Below are 19,525 nucleotides of genomic sequence, written 5' to 3' on the forward strand. Positions count from 1 at the left end.
AACACTGAAAATTCACATTTACTTTATTAACTTGTGAAGCGCGGTCTCTGATGTATCTTCCAGCCTTCTCTGATACTGTCTTTCTGAAGCTTTTCGACGGTACACATCATCTGTATCAGACAAAAATTCTGCTTAGATTTTTTTAAGAAACTGGGGAATTTCAAAAAGAGACTGGGGTCTTTCTCTGTGGCAGAGTGCTTAGCTAGCATAAGGAGTGCCATGGGTGCAAAGCCCCCAGGGGAGTAAGTGAACCAGCAGTCTGTCTTGACTGTCTGAATCTAGCAAATAAACAAGTTAACATAAAATGAGCTGAAGGAGTGCTGTGGGGAGTCTGAGATAACAAAAGAGTAAAAAGATAGTGTCTCTGGAGATACACTCATGTCCCAGAATCATGTCCTGGCATCTTCCTGTTCTCCAAGATTTCCCTTGTCCCTAGGCTCTCTGCTGCTCCCTTTCCCAGGTTCCAAAACCTGAGTAAGGAGGATAGTAATGTTCCTTGTTTTCAGCAGCTGGTTTTCCAGATTCTAATGCTCTTCCCTCCTATAAAAATAAACCTCTTCCTTTTTTAAATCCTCTTCCTTCAGGGCTTGTTACTTGACGGCCATCTCAGTGTTTCCATCACTGGTAACATTGGCTGCCAGCTCGGGTTTCTTGCTCTTCATCTGTGCCTTTTTACCACCCATATTGTTGGGGGTGAAGTGCCAGCCCCCTTGGCTTTCTTTATTTACATCTCCAGTCAGTGTTGCTTCTGCTCAGACTATAATTTCTGCTCTCCTATCCCACTCTTGGCTTTCCTGTCCGTCCTAGGAGCTGACCACCACCTTCCGCTGCCCCTTTGGCCTTTGTCTTCCCTCTCTTCCTGACAAACCAGCTCAAGTTCTAACTTCTGAACAGCCCTCCAAAACCCCACGAGAGATTGCTCCAACTGCCTCAACTTTTTGGTTCATTCTGCTTAAGGCACCTCTAGCTGACTCCATTAACATGGCTGAAAGCCATTTCCTCGGCTCTGAACGACTAAGAACACTCCTTTCTCAGAGAAAGGCCACTGTAAAGAACTCTTTGGCTAATTTTTAAGGTTGATCCCACTGGGCACTAGTACTTCCGAAGGTGCAGTCTCCCAGTCCCCTCTCCAACCCCCCCCCCCTTTCTTTAGAAGATTGCATGCCAAAACAAGTGCTGTACCAAGTGAGGTACAGCCCTAGTTCCAACTCCTCCTTTCTCACCAGCGTTTGCATATCCTTCAGTCTCTCCATGGGCCGATACTTACCTCCCTTCAGTCACCTTGCCTTATCACCTGCCTTCAAGGATAACCTCTCTGGTGTTCCTTCTAACCACTCCAAGACACCATAAAAACATGCTGAAGTCTGACCCTTCCATCAAATATAGATGTCTGGCCCAAACTGTCTTACTAAGCTTGAGATCTTTAGTTAACCCATTTCATCATGTCCTCAATAGCACCCAGGATCATCCTGCCTATGTTCTGCACCTCAACTAGTACAAGCCTTGCCTCAGGTGTTCCCTGAGAAGCTTCCATGCCCCATCTCAGTTACCAGACTTGGCACTACCTCTAGGCTGGCTGAGCTCCACCCACTTCTTGACATTCCTTTGCCCCTTAGACTAGGCCATCGTCTCAAATCTGGCCAACATATATTGCCTGTGTTTCTACCAATCTCTCCAAAAAGGGCAAAGATCCCTTTCAATCATTAAGATATATCCTTAAAAAAGGTGGGGGGGGGGGTAGGAAAGGGGAACTGGGGTTGATATGTAAAATGAAAAAAAATTAATATATTTTTTAAAAAAAGATATATCCTTATTGTCCAGTTCTTTCCTGGCCCTACCCAGGTACCCCTCTATCCATGTCACCTTTCACTCAGTCTGCTGCAGTCCTTCAAACAGCAAGCACAAAAGCTTCCAGGTTTCCCTTACCACTGCCATGAAGTCAGTGCCATAGATTTCCCCCTTATCTCCTGACAGTCCTAAATGCCCATCTTTTCCCAAGAGCTTTCCATCTGATCCAATGAGGTGCCAACCAGGATTCTTAATTGCTTAATGGTGGGAGACGGGGTGGAAATTGAGCTCCGGCCTATGTGAGTCAAGTACTCTACACCTAGTCTTATTCCCATGAGCTCTTCTGAAATGGAGGATCTCCTGCCTTGTTCACTAGATCCTCTCATGGTCATTAAAAACTGAGTGGTGGCGGGTGCAGTTGGCTGAGGCAAGAGGATGGCTGAAAGTTTGAAGATCCAAGGCCAGGACAGGCCCTTTATCAGAGTAGAAAGAGAAATCAATGGAGGCTTTGATGTGACAACCTAAAATTTTTGAGTTGGCAGTTCTCAAGTGATAAAGTTACATGAGAGGCAAAGCAAAGGGCCCAGAGGTTGGGAGAAGCCCTGAGAAACTGGACGTGACAGAGGCAGTCCACAGAAATGTTCGCAGTTCAGGGCCAAAGACACAGCACTAATGACTGCCTGTTAAATGTGGTAATCAGCTAAATCAGGCAAGATAGAGTCCTCCAGAGCCTGGGCTAAAGATCTCAAAGGGCAGGAGACTTAACCGGAATTTCTGAGTCCTCAGGATTGGTCCCTCTTCCGCATGTGAGCAATCCTGTTCCTCAGGCCCAACGTCACCACCGGCAGGGCCAAGGACAGGTTACAAAGGACGAGAGCCTGAGTGGAATCACGTGCCCTCTTAAAGTGCCGGGGGAGAAGGAGGGCTGGATGCCAATGTGAGCCAAACACAAAAGCCCCGAGGGCCTCCAATCCGTGCTGCACCAGAACCTGCCAAGTGAGTAAGAACACTTGTCCTTCGGACTACAGTGAAAGCCGCTCTGCAACCGAGTGGAGTCGGAGGCCTCTAATCGCATACCCACAGGAGAAACGGAGGCTGCTGCACCCCCACTTACAGAAGGTCTCCTGGCCCACGCGCACTTTAATCATGATCCACTCCATTGCTCCTCCCAGGACAAAAAAGAAGGGCAGGAACCTGTAGATGCCGAATCGCTGCTTCCCGGGCACCCGCTGCAGAGCGCGCCTCACCTGGGCCCTGAAGAACATGGCCGAGACTTCGAAGTGGGGTGCGGGCGGAACCAGGCGGACACAGCCCTGCTGGCCCCGCTGTGTCGCGGACTGAGAGTCAAGACCCCGCTGCTGCGCCACTGCCAGGCGGGGAGAGTTGGGGCGCAGAAGCTGACAGAGCATGGTCGGCTCCGCCAATCAGAGTGTGGCGGGCTGCTCAGACTGTCCAATCAGAGTGCTGTTGGGGCACGCGTGCTCAGTGAGGCTGAGCCGGCCCGAAGAAGCCTGCGCAGGCGCTTAGACTCTGGAGGCGGAGCAACCTCAGGGGGCGGAGTCTCCAACGTGGCGTGGCCGGGCCCACCCTCAGGCTGCTCTCAGCAGCTGGGGCTCGGAGTTGATTGCCGGGCCCCCTACTCTGCCATCGCCATCTTTTTTTGTAATACTCTGACCGAGGTGACGACTCTCTGTGAAGAAGATGATCTAAAATGCAGTTACGTGACGCCTCCGTTTTATTTCTAGGATGTGACTGGTTGGACTTGGCTTCTAAAATATCAAAATTCGACATGTATTTTTGAAAACTGAACTTTACCAGTATCACAACAAAAAGTATAATTGTCCACGACAAACTATTCTAAAACAATATAAATGCATGATGGATGGGGAAATACCGTTATTCGGGTACTTGTAGGTGCTTTTTTATGCATCACAACCCGGTAGTTGCAGAAGAGCTCCATGATAAGTAAGTAGGCACCCTCGTAAAACGGAGCCCTGTGTGAGAATTAAATGACACACTGTGGGTCCAGGGACGGGTCATTTACAGATTGAGAGCAGCTTTATGTCCTGTACACCAAAGTAGCCCTGGAGGGCAGGCCAAAAGAAGCCACACACAGCAAAACCCTGGCACTTCTTCCCATTTCTCTTGGTTCTGAGGACTAGAACATGTGGAGCGTCCACTCATTTGGAAGAGATTCACATGTGGCCAGGTCTCCACGGCCCACCTTGGTCACTGGGGCCCACAAGGGCTCAGCCACCCATGAGCCCACCCTTTGGCATCCATAACTACCAGTATACCCAGCCCAGGATTGCCACACCAGATCCTCAGCCGAGGCACAAGAGAGCTCCTCATTACACACCATCTTAAATCCAACAGCCACCGTGTGCCTAGTTGGGTGGCTCATCACTGACAGGGCCCCTGGAACCTGGACCAGCCTCTCCTGGCGCACACCTGCAGGCTAAGAAAACACAAGTAGGTCGAGTGTTTTCAAGCGAATATGAATTTCACTGAGACAGCGATTGAACAGACCATGGTATCTCGATTGGGGGTCTGCACTGTCCGGCACATTCGTTTACCAGAACCAGGTGGCTGCCATGACCCTGGCCCACAGCCACTCAGAGTGTGCCCAGTGGATGGGCTCCTAGTTAAATCCGTCACCGATGTTGGGTACCAGGCCATACAAAGAAAAGGCTGCCTTAGCAGACGTCAGCTGCCCTGCAGGCTAAGTGGTCTCACCCAGTTTGGGACTGTCACTGTGGGCAGAAAGAGCTCTTTGTGCGTTAGGTGAATAAAGCGGCCCTAGCTCCAGCCAGGCGTGCGGTTCGACGTGCAGTCAGTCAGAAACCGGGCAGGGGCACAGGGCCCCGGGGCAGGAGGACGCGTCTGGAGAGGACGGGACGGAAGCGCTAGGGTCAGGGGGAACCCAAGGCTGAGGGGAGGGGCAGAAAGACCCAGGGATGAAGGAGGGGCTGTGCTCTCCCGCACTCCAGCTGCTCCTGCTCCTCGGGGCCGTCCAGGGCCTCTCGGAGACCCGGGCTCTTAAGCCCTGCGACTTCCCGCGCAAGGGGAGAAGTGCCGCCATCACCACCGAGATGACCAAAGGGGGGCGCAGAGCCCCTGAGCCGAGCTGGGGACGAATAGGAGGAGGGGGTCGGGAGCCCGCCCCGCCCCGTCCCGGGACCTCCCGCCCCCCCGGGCCGAGTGCTGCGCTCATTGGCCGGATGGACTCCGCGCGCCTCGCCCATTGGTCGGCCGCCTTGAGAAGCACGCGGCCACGGTGGCGGGCGGGCAGTGGGAGGGCGGCGGACCGGTGGGCAAGCAGACGGGCGGAGGGCGGCGGGGCCAGCGCTCGGGGGCATGGCGGGTGCGGGACTGCGGGCGGCAGCTCGGCGCTGGCTGCTGTGCGGAGGCCACGGCGGACCGCGGGCTGCCTCGACCTCACCCTCCTGCCCTGGCTGCGGCCCGCCGGGTCCCGGAGCCCACTGCCCCAGCACCCCGCGCTCGGCGCCCGCAGACAGCGCGGACCTCAGCGCGCACTTGTGGGCTCGTTACCAGGACATGCGGAGGCTGGTGCACGGTGGGTGACGCCGGGTGGGCAGTGAGCCAGCCGGAGGGCATCAGCTTGGCGGCGTCCAACAGACGGCGGGGGCACCGTGCCCAACCGTCCTGGGTGCAGCTTGCTGGAAGCGCCCGGTGGCGCTCGCCAGGGTCCCAAAACCTGAGGGTCAGATGGCGTTTTGGAAAAGGCTCTATCGGGTTGATACGAGGTGCCTCTACGGAGCACTCCGACTCCCGGAGCGAGTGGAGGTTTTGTTTTCTGGCGGCAGGAGCTTGGAACGCCTGGAGCGGCTGCTGTGCACGCGGTCCTGGGTCCAGTCTTTGGTGAAAATCTCGGTCCCTTGTTCTCCGCTGGCCTTTAGTTACAGTGTGTGGACAAAGACTGAGCGGTGCTCACCGACGGCCCGCTGTAAGGCGACACCGGCCCGACATTGCAGGCACCTCTTGGCTTGCCTCTTGGCGCTCTACAGCACTCCAAACAAGCTCAGTCAAGGCGTTGGGGGAACAGAAAAGTTACTGTAGCCCCTGCAATCCCGGGATGTTGCTGTAGTCTCAGCCAGAGCTGCACAGGGCACTCCCCCTCCCCCTAGGCTTCCTTCCCTCTGGAATGGGCTGATGAGGCAGGAGATCTGAGTGCGGAACATCTGTCTGTTTGTCTGGGTGGGTCTAGTGGGGCCCTGTCTCTGCAGCAGAGAGATGTGGTCTGGGCTGCGGCCCCTATCGCTGCCCAGCAGGGTAGCCTTCGGCCTCCTCACACCCTCTCAAGACCCTCAGTGTCCTGAGTCTCCTGCCCCAGGATTGTGGTGATGACTCAGAACCAGGCCAAACAGGAGGAGGGGAGCTTCTGGAGGAAGCCCCAGAGGTGATGTAGCTTGCATTGTCTGGTAAGACAGAGTGGCTCTGTCAGGGAGAGTCCAGCTGTGACTGGGCAGGGGTTTCCACTCTGGCTGTGTGGAGACCTGGAGGTTGGCCAGAGATCACTCCTTGACAAGCTGCAGTCAGAATACTTGAGACCTCTGAAGAATAGTTGCTCTTGAGGATTGGGACTATTGCAGGGTGAGCAGTGTAACAGAAGCCTCTCTGAGTAGCTGAGAAGCCTAGGGGGGACTGGGGGCCTACTTTCATACCCCTCGGGGTCTTCCTGTGTCTTCAGATCCTTATAGGCCCCCTGAGTTCTTGTGTGGGCGGTCGCTTCCACTAACATGCCAGGGTGAGCTAGCTTCATGCCTCTGAACCCTGACCTTACCAGGCTGGGTTTTCTGAAGGAGTCTGAGCAAAGCTGCCAGGGCCAGGGCCAGTGGCCCTTCCGGGAGTAGTAGAAGACCATTACCTACGCTGCTTGGCCTCAGATGACTAGAAGCCTAGGGAAAGAAGGGTAGTTAAAGCAAGTGGAGCGACCTGAACGTGCATCTCAACTTAGTTGCCTGGTGCTGGGTAGTTTGATGGGTGACTTTGCCTCCCCAATGGAGACAGAAGTGTGACTCCATCAGAAGATTGGAGGAGGGAATGAGATGAACCATTAAACTCACCTAAGAAAGGAGGACAGGGTCTAGACAGTCATACAAACACAGCAGACCACTGCTGGGTCATGGCATATCCTCTCCTGGCCTACTCAGCAATCACCTGAGCTATGATTTCCTTGGTCCAGAAATAAGGTAGGTAGCCTGTGGACTGCTTCTCCTTCCTACTTGTTCCCAGGAAAGTGTATATGCCCCCGAGAAGACCCTGGAAAGCAGAGGCAGGGCATGGACGTAGTCAGAACTCCACAAGCTTGGGTCCACAAATGCCATGCCTATGCTTCCCACCCCAGGAGTTTTCTGGACACTAAGGCAAGTCATAAACAAAGTTGACATCCAGGAGTGCAGGGTTATGGAAATTACCAGCTCTGTGGGCAGCTGAGGCCCAGGGTCCTAGCGACACCAGGTAAGGGGTGTCTCAGAAGCAGTTCTTTAGAGGGAGGCCATCATCTGTCTTAAGCATGTCCCAGTGAAGAGCTCCATCCACACTTGGGGATCTTCTGAACAGCTGCTCTCTGCTGCCTGTAGGCCACCCAAGGAACTAGCCACACCTATTCCCACACCTACACACTGCACATAACACTAAAGGAAATGGGGGTGGAGCCCTGTGTTCCAAAGGGGCCTCTGAGGTAACAGCTCAGCACGTAGACGAGGTGTCTGCACAGCACAGGAGCCATTAGACATGCTGTGGAGCCAGAGACTTTTGCATCGTGATCAGGATTGGTGTGGCTGACAGACTCCCTGGAGATTTGGACTCTGCCCAGCATGCCTAGTCTTGCCTCTTCCCTTCCCCTGCAACTCCAGGGTTGACCAAGCGAGACCCAGGACAGGGCTCCTAGCTCAGGCACATCACACATTGGATCCTGCATATTGTGTAGGGACAGAGCAGGAATGTTGTACAAAGTAGACTGGTTCTGGTTTTATTCCCCCTTTAAAAAACACAAGCCCAGGGGTTAAGCTAGCATTCTTGAATTCAGAGACATGAGAGGGAGGGCCTGATCTTGTCTGGCTCACATCCCATGCCCTGTCACATCGTGTCCTTGTTCTCTGTTCTCCTCACCCACTTTCCAGGTGGGGGAGATAAGGCAGGTAAGCCTAGGACCCCAGAACCTTCCTGACATAGTGCCACGCTTAGCCTTCCTTTGTGGTTCTTCCAGAGGCTCGTGACTGTCACTGTAAAAGAGCAAGCTGGGTCGTGTCCCAAAAGCCGACATCTTATATCTCGCCTGTGGTAATTAGCAATGTTCCCTGACTAAGGCCAGGAAATGTCATTATGTGGTCTGGCAGGCAGTTGAAATCCGATTAGAGGGGCCTTGCTCCCCAAGGCGATGGCAGGTGCACCAAGTTGGCAGCCCTGGGGGTTCCCCGCCCCTCTAATGTTCTTGGGCCCCAACCCCATCTGTGGACAAAGTGGAGAAACAGCATTCATGGCCTTGGTTTCCAGTCAGGTCAGAACGGAGCCAGCATCCCGTGGGAGGAGTCCACAGTCCATGCATACTGCCCTTGGCAGGTAGCCCCAAGAAGTGGAAGACGAGGCCAGTGGACAGTGGTGCTCCTGGACAGGGTTTGTGTGAGGGGCATGACCTTCCTGAGGAGTGCTGCCAGGCTTCCCACACTCCTGTGTCTGGTAGAACTTAGTAGGCAGCCCGGAAGAGACACAGGTTCAGTCTATGTGGGGCACTGCAGATGATAGTTTAATGTGGAAAATGGAGGCTGTGACTATGACCAGATCCCCAGAAAAGAGCAGGCTAGCCATTGTCAGCTCTGCCCTCCCTTGGCACATGCCTTTTCTCTGAGTCTCCTCAGTTTGGCCTTCACTGAGCTAAGATACAATAATCCAGTGTCTTGTGGGGCACATGGGGCCGGGTACCCACAAAGTACTTGGGCCATTTGCCGCAACTGTGACGACCATCATGAGGTACTGTCCTCTTGTGTATCTCCTTCCTTCCAGACCTTCTGCCCCCTGAGGTCTGCAGCCTCCTAAACCCAGCGGCCATCTACGCCAACAACGAGATCAGCTTGAGTGACGTTGAAGTCTATGGTTTCGACTACGACTACACACTGGCCCAGTACGCGGATGCACTGCACCCTGAGATCTTCAATGCTGCCCGGGACATCCTGGTAGAACACTACAAGGTGAGGCTGCCAGGCCCTCTGCCAACAGGACCCAGCTTGGCCCACACTCCAGATGAGTCTTGGGGTTTCCCTGGTACCTTGGGCTGAGGGCTGGCTTTTTGTCCAACAGTACCCTGAGGGCATTCGGAAGTATGACTATGATCCCAGCTTTGCCATCCGTGGCCTCCACTATGACATTCAGAAGGTGAGTGGCTAGACACATAGCCCTCCTGACCAGATGTGTACAGGGCTGGTTTCTTCAGCCTCCTCCTCCTCATCAGACCACCCTTGGCCCCTTAGCGTCCAGTCAATGTTTTGTCGCTGAGGGTTGGGAGGTACCGGGGAGAATCTGGCTCAGGGCCAAGGACAAAAACTGACGTCCTCACCACTGGCCCTGCCCGCTGTATGCTTCCAGAGCCTTCTGATGAAAATTGATGCTTTTCATTATGTACAGCTAGGAACAGCCTACAGGTTAGTGTTGGGTCCACTCTAAATCTACCTTGTCCCTATCCCATACTGCTGCCTTGGCTTGGGCTGAGGGCATCTGTCCCCCGACTCGTCCCCAACTCAGGGGTCTCCAGCCTGTGCCAGATGATGAAGTGATTGACCTATACGGTGGCACCCAGCACATCCCACTCTACCAGATGAGCGGCTTCTATGGCAAGGTACCCACTCAACCTGCTGTTGCCCAAAGCAACCCAGACCAGGGATTTCGATGTGGGTGCTGGCATCCTGTGAGGCAGTGGCCAGTAGGTCACACAGCCTGCCAGTGCCCCAAGGCAGATCCCTCGGTCTCTAGTACATGGAATAGTGGCTGAGAGTTGACCTCCCTCCCCAGGGCCCTTCCATCAAGCAATTCATGGACATCTTCTCACTACCAGAGATGGCGCTGCTGTCCTGTGTGGTGGACTACTTTCTGGGCCACGGCCTGGAGTTTGACCAAGTACACCTCTACAAGGATGTTACGGTGAAGAGGAGGGGCTTGTCCCTTAGATGAAACAAAGTCTGTTTACAACTTGGTGGGCCCTCTTCCCTGGCCTGTCCTCACTGTTCCCTGGTTCCCTTCAGGATGCCATCCGGGATGTGCATGTAAAGGGCCTCATGTACCAGTGGATTGAGCAAGACATGGGTAGGCAGTAACCCTTACCATGCCTGCCTGAGCAGAGGGTCACAGAACTGGCCCTTGCAGACCCACCACCTCCCTTTCAGAGAAGTATATCCTGAGAGGGGATGAAACATTTGCAGTCCTGAGCCGCCTGGTGTCCCATGGGAAACAGCTGTTCCTCATCACCAACAGTCCTTTTAGCTTTGTGTGAGTCCAGGCCCACTGTAGAAGGATGGGGGGGTGAGGGGAGGATGGGACAGAGTACTGCTCCCAGACCCCCTGAAGCCAGTGCCCCCTCTGCACAGGGACAAAGGCATGCGGCACATGGTCGGTCCTGATTGGCGCCAGCTCTTCGATGTGGTCATCGTCCAGGCAGACAAGCCCAACTTCTTCACCGACCGGCGCAAGTATGAACATAGCAGGGACTCTGGGCTTGTGGGGAGGTTGGAAGAAGACTCCAAAACAACTCCAGGCAGTGGTGGCGCATGCCTTTAATCCCAGCACTCAGGAGGCAGAGCCAGGCGGATCTCTGTGAGAGTTCAAGGCCAGCCTGGTCTCCAAAGTGAGTTCCAGGAAAGGCACAAAGCTACACAGAGAAACCCTGTCTCGAAAAACCAAAAAAAAAAAAGAAGACGACTCAGGCACAGCACCCAACTGGCCCCGACTCAGCCTTCTCTGCACTTAGATGGGCCGGTCAGTGTCCCAGCCGACACTCGCTGTTGAGTGGGTGGGCCTTTACAGGGATAAGGAGGAAGTTTGCTAGTTTGTGGCTCTGTCACAGACTGCAAACCAGGCTCTCTGCTCTCCGCCCAGGCCTTTTCGGAAGCTTGATGAGAAGGGTTCCCTCCACTGGGACCGAATTACTCGCCTGGAAAAGGGCAAGATCTACCGGCAGGTAAGGACTATTTAGCGGAGCAGTACTTAGTGTTTAGTGGGTGGCCCTGGGCTATACAGGGGCAAGCTCCCAGCCTTGACCAGGCTTGCACTGTTGGGCTAGAGCCAATGGCACCAGGGCAGGACTATTAGGAAGCAAACCTGGGTGGTATTAGAAGGGCCTTTGGTCACACTGCTTGGGTTTGGAGTCAAGATCTATCCAATAGCTTAGGAGCCCTGGCTTCATCACCTCTAGGCCTTGCTGTCCTTTAGAATGTCCCACTTGAGTATGGTACAAAAGCCTTAGAATGCACCATGATCACTGTGAAGAGTTGGCACTGAACACTAGTACGGGCAAAACCAGCCTGGTTAAAGTCCTGAGGTGGGCCTGTGGACACAGTTTATGAATTGAGCACCTACCCACCCACACATCCATTTCCTGGGTGATGACTAGGAAGAGAGGCAGGGCATTGGTGGCCTATGCTGGAATCTTAGCCGAGATGGTCCTGGGACTGAGGAACCCACAGTTGGCCAGGAAAGCAGCATCCAGGTGCCTCAGCTCAGCTGGAAGGCCCCTGTTCAGCATCCTGCCCTGACGCACACAGATTTCCAGTTCTCAGCCCTCTGTCCTACCATCAGACTATGGCAGCTCATTTTGGGGGAAGGTGACTTTCTTTCTTGGCAGCTCTCTGGCCTAACGTTGTTTAGACCCTGTGTGGTTCTCAGGAGCCTCTCCCGAGTCCTTTTCTCCGCCCCTCGAGATTCTTGATGAGGGGGCACATCCTCCACTGTCCTTAGAATGCCGCCCCACACGCACCTGGCTCCTCAGTTCAGTTCTTCCACAGCTCCCTGCCACCCCCAGTTCCCATCTCTCTGAGGCTCATGGATGCCAGTGGCTCTATGGACTGTGCTTTGCACCTTCGGTAGCCCCTGACCTTCCAAACTCTGGCCCCTCTGCCCCACCCCCACCCCTTCCTCAGTTATGTCCGCGCCTCGGGGTTGTCATCTTTCCCTGACTTTGGAGCAGAGAAGCCTGTAGCCTGTCAGTAAGCTCTACAGTTGGTCCACAGGGTCCTGGGGGTGGAGACTGAGGAAGTTCACAGGACTTCAGGGCCCTTTGCTGGAGGGCCTGGGGCCCTCCCTGTGGTTGGTTTCTCACAAACAGGGATTAATGCCCTTGGCTGGGTGGGTGAAAGGCCACTGTAAGAGGCCCTTGAGTGAGGGCCAATCCACCCCTACACGAGATGTTCTGCTACAGGCAGGACCCCCCCCCCCTTTCCACTAGGAAAGGGGAAGTAGCAAGGGCCACGGAGCAGGGAGGCCACGGGAAAGGGCAGCCCAGCATCCGGCTGGCTTTGGCTGCCTCTGCAGAGTTAGGAGGACTGATGAAGGACAAAGCCTGGCTCCCACAGCCAAGGGGGAGCACTGTTGGCTCAGCAGTGCCCTCTACTCCCCAGGGAAACCTGTTTGACTTTCTTCGTCTGACAGAATGGCGAGGGCCACGTGTGCTGTACTTTGGTGACCACCTCTACAGTGACCTGGCGGTGAGAGGGTGGCGCTTCTCCCAGGGGGTGGCGGGAACCCTCCCAGCCGGTGCTGAGGTCTGCCTCCCATGCCCTCCACTAGGACCTCATGCTGCGGCATGGCTGGCGCACCGGGGCCATCATCCCTGAGCTGGAGCGTGAGATCCGCATCATCAACACAGAGCAGTACATGCACTCGTTGACCTGGCAGCAGGCGCTCACTGGGCTGCTAGAACGCATGCAGGTAGGGGCGACGGGAAGGGCTGGGGGAAGGCTGCACCTCCCGGATGCATGCTCACCCACCTCCCCACATTGTGTTTACCCAGACTTATCAGGATGCAGAGTCACGGCAGGTGCTGGCTACTTGGATGAAGGAGCGGCAAGAACTGAGGTGAGCCAGCGGAGCCACAACTGGGAGGCTGCCCCAGCCTTTCTTCTGCACACTGATGGGTCCCATGTTTCTCTCCTTAGATGCATCACCAAGGCCCTGTTCAATGCTCAGTTTGGGAGCATCTTTCGCACCTTCCACAACCCTACCTACTTCTCCAGGCGCCTAGTGCGCTTCTCCGACCTCTACATGGCCTCCCTCAGCTGTTTGCTCAACTACCGTGTGGACTTCACTTTTTACCCACGTCGCACACCCCTGCAGCATGAGGCGCCCCTCTGGATGGACCAGCTCTGCACCGGCTGCATGAAAACACCTTTTCTCGGTGACATGGCCCACATCCGCTGAGGGCACTTTTATTGTCCTGGACAGACCATTTGCTCTTTCAGCCCCAGCCACCCTGACAAGCAATAAAAGTGCTCTCTTTCTTTCCGTGTGCCTCTGCCTCCATTCAGGATCATCATTTGACCTTGAGGATCCTCTGGGTGTCGGGGAAGTCCTCCTCCAGCAGTGAATCCTGCAGAGGGATGCAGGATGCAGCCAAGCAAGGCTAAGCCTGGGGCCTGTCCCCACCACCCTTTCAGCCACACTTTCCACCCCATACTCACATCAAAGGGCTCACAAAAGACATCATTGCTGCCAAAGACAGGGTTGGGGACAGAAACCAGGGTTGGGCTGGTCCCTTCTTGCCATGGGGAGAAGTCATCATCAGCATTATCTTCTGCCTGGAAGAGGAATTGACTGGTAAGGCCCCCCAAACAAGATAGAAGGACCCTGTCCCCACATACCCCCAGCCCTTCTTCACCTGGAAGGCAGAGAAGCCAAAGCCTGTGGGCTTGCCTCGGGCACGCAGGTAGAAGGCTCCAGCTACCAATCCCAGCAGTGTTCCAGAAGCTACCACAACCCCCATACTTAGTGCCACAGGTTGAGGCTCAGGTCCCAGCACTGGCCTCTGTAAGCAAAAACAGGGTATCAAGGACCAGGCCAGAGATATCCCCTCACCCTGAGGCTCTATCTCCCACTTCTTCAGACTCACAGACTGGGGAGGCGTGAGCAGGGGGCTGGCCAGAGCATGGATGATGCCATTGAAAGCCAAGATATCCCACACGATGATGTGGCTAACCACAACTGCCCCAGGGGCCTGCTGGGAAATCTGTAGTCAGGCCTGGCAGCTAAGCTAGGGCTGAGCCAGGAGGGTGTCAGTAAGGCCAGACTCACCAGAGGGGCCATTGAACTGTTATCAGAGCCTACATCTCTTATGAAGAGGCTAAGTCCTGAGTGGGCAGGAAGCAATGTCACCTGGCTGGCATTGGCACTCAGAAAGGTGGCATTGGAAGCGTGGAGTTCTAGGTCCAGGCCACTCAGCGTCTAAGAGCAGAGTAAGATTTGTTGGGTTGGGCCCCCCAGAGAGAGCAAACTGTACCCAAGCCCCTGCTGTTACCATATTGTCCACAAAGCCTTCATTGACAGGAACAAAGAGTGTCTTGTAGGAGATCTCATTGTTCAAGAAGTCCAGGAAATCCAGACCTCGCTGGGTGGCATTGGCATAGCCCAGCAGCAGCTGAAGGGTGAGGAGACGGGGTTGTGGGCAAGCTCCCTCCTTGGGGATCCCAACGGCCTACATTCCCACTTCCGAGGCTAGACCCCTGCACACCCCATAGAAGGTGGAGAAGTTGGCAGTGGCAGCCAGGACATCGAGCAGCTTCCCGTTGCATGTACTGATCCCGTCACCCACAAAGCCGACCCGACACTGGCAAGCCACATCTGCAGGGAAGGCAGGTCAGTAGCTTAGAGAGGCTTCCTGGGGAGGAAATGAGGGGGTGGGGGCAGACAGAGGTCAGTGGAGTGGACATACCTTGCACACGGTAACAGTAGGCATCCCAGCGCTCCGAAAGGTTCTTGCGGACACCGTGGCTAATCACACCTACACCATTATTGCCACAGTCTGCCGCTGGGAAGACGACAGGGTGGGCTGCAGAGCCATTGGCCAACCAGCCCACGAAGCAGAGGTGAAAGCCCAGCTGTGGGGGACAGGAGGGGATGCTGAGACCAAAGCCCAACTCAATGGGCTTCCATAGGCTTAGCTCCTACCCGAGCCCTGGGCACCTGCTGGGCAGCAGAGAGTTGAGGGAGTGAAGCGAGGTCTGCTCCCTGTTCCTTGCACGCTTCCTTGGCCTCTGAGAAGGTCAAGCCATAAGGGCCACTGGTGGCCTGGATGTGGAAGACACCGGCTCGTTTTTCTGCAGGAAGAAGGGAGGATAGATGGTCAATAGGACAGTGGCCTATAATGCAGTGGGTTGTGGGGTCGGTAAGGAAGCACACCCTGGAAATGTAGGTCAGTGCACAAAGCATCTGGGTGGCAGGGTGATGACTCGCCCATGCATCGGTCCACAGGTGGTTCAAGCTCTGCCAGACATTGCAGTCCGTCACCTACGTAGCCTGCGTGGCATTCACATCGCCGCATGTTCTGCGGGCAGAGAGAGCAGTGGATGTCTCATGAAGACCGGAAGAGTGGGCCTGTGGGGCCTCTGCACCCAGACTGCTCAACTCCCTGGGAACCTGCTTACCGGACCAGTGTTGAGGCAGTCGGCATGCTCACTGCAGCCTCCACGGTGGCCATCCAGGCAGGGGTTGCGAGCCCGGCAGCTCCAACCATCACCCTCATAGTCAGGCAGACAGGTACAGTTGACCACCGTCCCCACCTGGCTGCAGTTGGCATGCTCGCTGCAGCCACCACGCCCCTTCTGGCACAGATCTGCCACTGGGGCGGGGAAAGAGTGGCTGAGCCAGATGTCTAGAGTGGGTCCAGGGCTTCCTACTGCACATCCCAGCCTTCCGCTTACCTGTGCACACGCGGCCATCCCCTTCATAGCCCAGACTGCACTCACAGCTGTTGCCCACACGGCACATGGCCTGGGTTGCACAGGGTGGGGTACACACAGGCTGCAACTCTGTCCCCAGGACCCATCCCATATGACCAGGTCAGTAGCTGTCCTCTTAGCCACTGCCTCTCCACCCACCTCAGGGGCCTCCTCCTCCTGAGTGTGCAGCTAGGGCATGTCCTGGTGTGCGTATATGTGCTGCAGGGGTACAAGCTCAAGCACTACTCACCCAGCTGTACTTCACAGTGTGGCCCAGTCCAGCCTTCGTCACAGAAGCAGGAGCCAGAGCCCCCAAGGCCTTCATCACAACGTCCATGTGAGGTACAGCGGCAAGCTGGGGAGAAGGGCAAGTTGACACACGGGACAAAGGAAGTAGGGCAAGATAGAATGAGACAGGACAGAGATGACCCACCTTGGCACTGGGGTCCAAAGGCACCTGGGGCACAGAGTTCACAGGCTGTCCCAGCAAAACCTGAACGGCACCTACACTGCCCACTTGCATTCATACCATCCTGGCACACACCGTGGCCACTGCAGGGGTTTCTGGGGCCACCAGGACAAGCTAGGGAACAGTGTAAACGTGTGATGAATGGGACCAGATGCTGTCATGATCAAACCCACACACCAGCACCCCGGGCTCTGCCATCTGTTGCCCTGCTGAGTGCCAGCCAAGGTTCTTCAAGAAGCATCAGTTCAGTCATGGCCTCACACCACTGAGACCCACCCAACCCAGAGAACACCCAGACCCTCCAGAACCCCACACCAGGTTATGAAGCTTCTGTATGCCTACCCCACTTCTTAAGCATTCTTCCACCCTAAAACACCCCCAAATCCTAAGGGTAATGGCCAGAGCTTTGTCTTGGGCCGTCTTGGTTGCTGGAAGAGGTGGTCAGCTTGTCTGTAACCCCCAGAATGCTTACCTTGGCAGTCGATGCCATAGTGACCAGGGCAGCAGCTGGGCTTCCAGGTGACAGTGACACAGTTGCGGTGGCAGCCCCGACCCAGGCGTTGGGGGTGGTTCCAAAAACCAGGCCGTAACCAGGCGCCGCTGCGCACCGTCGCGGCATGCAGTGGAGAGGTCCAGAACTTGGTGTAATCACGCCAGCAGAATTTGGGGCTGCCCTGGGTCAAAAGGAGTCAGGCCACAGGCAGCCTGAGCTTGATGATGCTCCGCCTCACCCCAACCCTCGACTCAGCCTCTAGTCCCTTACCTGCTCCTGTGAGCCCTGAGGACAGGGTGGCTCCAGCCCACAGACGCTGCAAGTCTTCTGGAGGGGATGGAGGCCAACACTGCAGGGTCAGGTGGATGGACAGGATAGGACAGATGGGCTGGACCCCTGCCATGCACCTGCGGCCCATGGCCTTCCTCACCATTTGAAGTGTCTGGGTCTCAAAACGATCACAGCGGGCACCAAGGCCGGGTGGCTCCAGCAGCTGGTCAATGCCATAAGCCAGGCCACCTTCAAAGGGTAAGTGCCGTTGCACAATGCGGGTGTTATCCTCACCTACCATGAGCTCACCCTAAAGGGGAAGATGTAGGGGTCATGGGCACTGCAGCCCCTCACTGCCCTGTACCTGTTTTCCTTAACCAAGCCCTCCCCCCAGACTCACAGGCCGAGCACGACTGCAGGAGAAAGAGATGGTGTTTCCGTGCATGGTTCGGAGCTGGCCCAGGTTAGGTAGGTCAGATGCCAAGGCCTAAGTAAATGGAGACATGATTGGAGTTGGGCATGCAGGCAACAGGGGCCAAAGAGTGGGTCTATACCCACCTCAATGTTGCGAATCACATGACCCCGAAGAATGGCTGCCAGTTTGTCACGGTGGTCCTCATGATAGAGCCAGTTCTGCCGTTCAGGAGGCAGGGCTCGCAGGGCAGAATCTGTGGGCCACAGCATGGTGAAGGGACGATGGGACGCATCTTGAAGCATGGGCAGAAGACCAGCCACCTGTGGGGTTGGAGCAAAGGGGTGACAGATGGAGATGAGGCTGGACCCCAGAAACCAGGAAGAAGATCCAGAGAAACCCAGCCCAGATAACTAGCTTATCTGCAACCATCCTGGGCAGACAGTCATTCCCTCTGCAGGAAATAGGTCCCAAGAACACAGCAGAAGCCTTAAATTATAGTGACCCATACATATGAACCATTTGTATGTAAACTATACATATACTGCTTTCCTATACCTGTGATAAAGTATTTATAAACTAGGTACAATTAGGGATGAACAAAAGCCAGGGGGTGGCAGCCACACGCCTTTAATCCCAGCACCCAGAGGCAGAGGTTGGCGGATCTCTGAGTTCGAGGTCAGCCTGGTCTACAGAGTGAGTTCTAGGATAGCCAGGGCTACACAGAAAAACCCTGTCTTGAGGTGGGGGAGGGGGACAATAAAAAACACTTGTAACAATATAGCATAACAAAAGTTATTTAAAATGTGAGATATTTCTAGGGCTTTTCAACTTAATTTTAAAAAAGATTTATCGATTTATGATGCATATGTTCTGCCTGAAGAGGCCAGAAGAGGGCACCAGATCTCATTAGAGATGGTTGTGAGCCACCGTGTGGTTACTAGGAATTGAACTTGGGACCTCTGGAAGAGCAGCCTTAACCTCCGAACCATCTCTTCAACACCTCAATTTAATATTTTTATTATACTTAACCTGGTTGGCTTTTGTTTTGGTGTGTGTGTGTGTCTGCGTGCGTGCGTGCGTGCGTGTGTGTGTGTGTGTGTGTGTGTGTGTGTGCGCGTGCGTGCGTGCGTGTGTGTGTGTGTGTGTGTGTGTGTGTGTGTGAGAGAGAGAGACGTGGGAGAAGGGGCATGCTTGCCACTGCTCACATGGAGACCCTCCAGGAGCCGGTTCTCTTCTGCTGCGTGGGTCCCGGGGATCAAACTCAGCTTGTCAGGCATGGTAGCAATCACTCTCACCCACTGAGCCATCTTGCCAACATGGTTGAATATGAAATTGAAATTGTAGGTAGGGAGCTATTGTTGATGGGCACACTTGGAGGGGTAAGTTTCCACACACCTTGGCTGCACACTTCCTCATGTTTACCCACACTGGGAGGCTCTTACAGGCACATTCATTTCCAGAACGAGGTAAGCATACATACATACATACTGTTGCACACATGCACACACACTGGCAGACCCACATCTGTGAGAGCAGTACCGTCACTAGGCGGCTGAAGATCTTGTAACCGAAGCTTTCAGCAGCGGTGGTGACATTTCTCTGCAGAAGAGCACGCATGAACCATGTGGTCAAGCAGGAAGAGAGGATCCCAGCCTGCTAACCCAGTCCCAGGCTCTTGCCCAGCCATACCTGAGGGGTTGGGATAGCATCAGCCTCCGAGTGCAGCACATCTGGCGGCAGCAGAACACGGTCAATGAAGTGCAGGACACCATTCATTGCCTCGTAGTCGCTGCTTACCACCCGAGCAAAGTCATTGAGATAAATGCTGCCCTGTAGGAGGAACACGGTTCCACTGGGGCAAAGCTGAGGTTGAATGGAGTTGATCAGCAGGGTGCTTGAAGCTATGGGGTGTGCCTGGGCCAGGGCAGGACTTGAGGTGAGGAGAGATTTTTGGTAGACTGTCCTGGGCTTTGCACTGAGGTAGAAGGTGAGTTGGTCAAGGGCAGAATCACCATGAGAAGCCTGCACAAGGCACCGACTAGGTCTGGCATTGTGGGAGCACGGTGCTGGTGTCAGCTTGGCTTGGGAGTCCCGGCTTGGGGCAAGCCAGTGCTAATGGGTAGGGCCCAGAGTGTGGCTATCCTCTGGGCCAG

General features: G+C 55.0%; 3 protein-coding genes across 4 annotated transcripts in view; 1 reads left to right on the plus strand and 2 right to left on the minus strand.

Moving 5' to 3' along the window:
• On the minus strand, window positions 1-3,227 carry Smim4 (small integral membrane protein 4). The gene is made up of 2 exons (XM_036199239.1): window positions 2,903-3,227; window positions 1-110 (listed from the first exon to the last, which is right to left on the minus strand). Exons 1-2 carry the CDS (start codon window positions 3,195-3,197, stop codon window positions 19-21), a joined length of 387 nt encoding a protein of 128 aa, XP_036055132.1. The 5' UTR covers window positions 3,198-3,227; the 3' UTR covers window positions 1-18.
• Window positions 3,228-5,031: 1,804 nt separating this feature from the next.
• On the plus strand, window positions 5,032-13,300 carry Nt5dc2 (5'-nucleotidase domain containing 2). Of its 2 annotated transcripts, none has more exons than XM_036199125.1 (14): window positions 5,032-5,365; window positions 8,815-8,999; window positions 9,109-9,183; window positions 9,394-9,449; window positions 9,550-9,643; window positions 9,817-9,945; window positions 10,047-10,107; window positions 10,188-10,290; window positions 10,389-10,490; window positions 10,897-10,978; window positions 12,414-12,500; window positions 12,583-12,723; window positions 12,806-12,870; window positions 12,951-13,300. In XM_036199125.1, the coding sequence occupies exons 1-14, from the start codon at window positions 5,146-5,148 to the stop codon at window positions 13,210-13,212; spliced, it is 1,662 nt and encodes a 553-aa protein (XP_036055018.1). In that variant the 5' UTR covers window positions 5,032-5,145; the 3' UTR covers window positions 13,213-13,300. The 2 variants fall into 2 exon arrangements, with proteins under 2 accessions (XP_036055018.1, XP_036055019.1); XM_036199126.1 differs by having other exon boundaries at window positions 5,095-5,365; window positions 9,433-9,449.
• The window catches only part of Stab1 (stabilin 1), a 31,862-nt gene continuing 25,524 nt past the window's right edge, over window positions 13,188-19,525 (minus strand). The window contains 21 exon segments of the mRNA XM_036199123.1: window positions 13,188-13,381; window positions 13,473-13,589; window positions 13,670-13,816; window positions 13,901-14,005; window positions 14,083-14,232; window positions 14,306-14,425; window positions 14,519-14,628; window positions 14,720-14,885; window positions 14,971-15,104; window positions 15,187-15,331; window positions 15,432-15,625; window positions 15,708-15,815; window positions 15,976-16,080; window positions 16,159-16,308; window positions 16,667-16,868; window positions 16,958-17,014; window positions 17,118-17,267; window positions 17,358-17,444; window positions 17,516-17,692; window positions 18,912-18,971; window positions 19,062-19,202. Of these exon segments, the coding sequence (XP_036055016.1) occupies window positions 13,325-13,381; window positions 13,473-13,589; window positions 13,670-13,816; window positions 13,901-14,005; window positions 14,083-14,232; window positions 14,306-14,425; window positions 14,519-14,628; window positions 14,720-14,885; window positions 14,971-15,104; window positions 15,187-15,331; window positions 15,432-15,625; window positions 15,708-15,815; window positions 15,976-16,080; window positions 16,159-16,308; window positions 16,667-16,868; window positions 16,958-17,014; window positions 17,118-17,267; window positions 17,358-17,444; window positions 17,516-17,692; window positions 18,912-18,971; window positions 19,062-19,202 (2,682 nt within the window). The 3' untranslated portion in view covers window positions 13,188-13,324.

The sequence above is a fragment of the Onychomys torridus genome, chromosome 9 (genome assembly GCF_903995425.1).
Source record: "Onychomys torridus chromosome 9, mOncTor1.1, whole genome shotgun sequence".
NCBI classification, from domain to species: Eukaryota; Metazoa; Chordata; class Mammalia; order Rodentia; family Cricetidae; genus Onychomys; species Onychomys torridus.

What these genes read in the sequence shown, in the direction of transcription:
- Nt5dc2 (XM_036199125.1), top strand. Translation starts at nt 5,146, where the DNA reads ATGGCGGGTGCGGGACTGCGGGCGGCAGCTCGGCGCTGGCTGCTGTGC. An exon ending in ACCTCTACAAGGATGTTACG is followed by an intron (nt 9,946 to 10,046) that starts GTGAAGAGGAGG and finishes GGTTCCCTTCAG; the next exon opens with GATGCCATCCGGGATGTGCA. An exon ending in AGGGCAAGATCTACCGGCAG is followed by an intron (nt 10,979 to 12,413) that starts GTAAGGACTATT and finishes TCTACTCCCCAG; the next exon opens with GGAAACCTGTTTGACTTTCT.
- Smim4 (XM_036199239.1), bottom strand. Translation starts at nt 3,197, where the DNA reads ATGCTCTGTCAGCTTCTGCGCCCCAACTCTCCCCGCCTGGCAGTGGCG. An exon ending in CGTGGGCCAGGAGACCTTCT is followed by an intron (nt 111 to 2,902) that starts GTAAGTGGGGGT and finishes TGTCTGATACAG; the next exon opens with ATGATGTGTACCGTCGAAAA.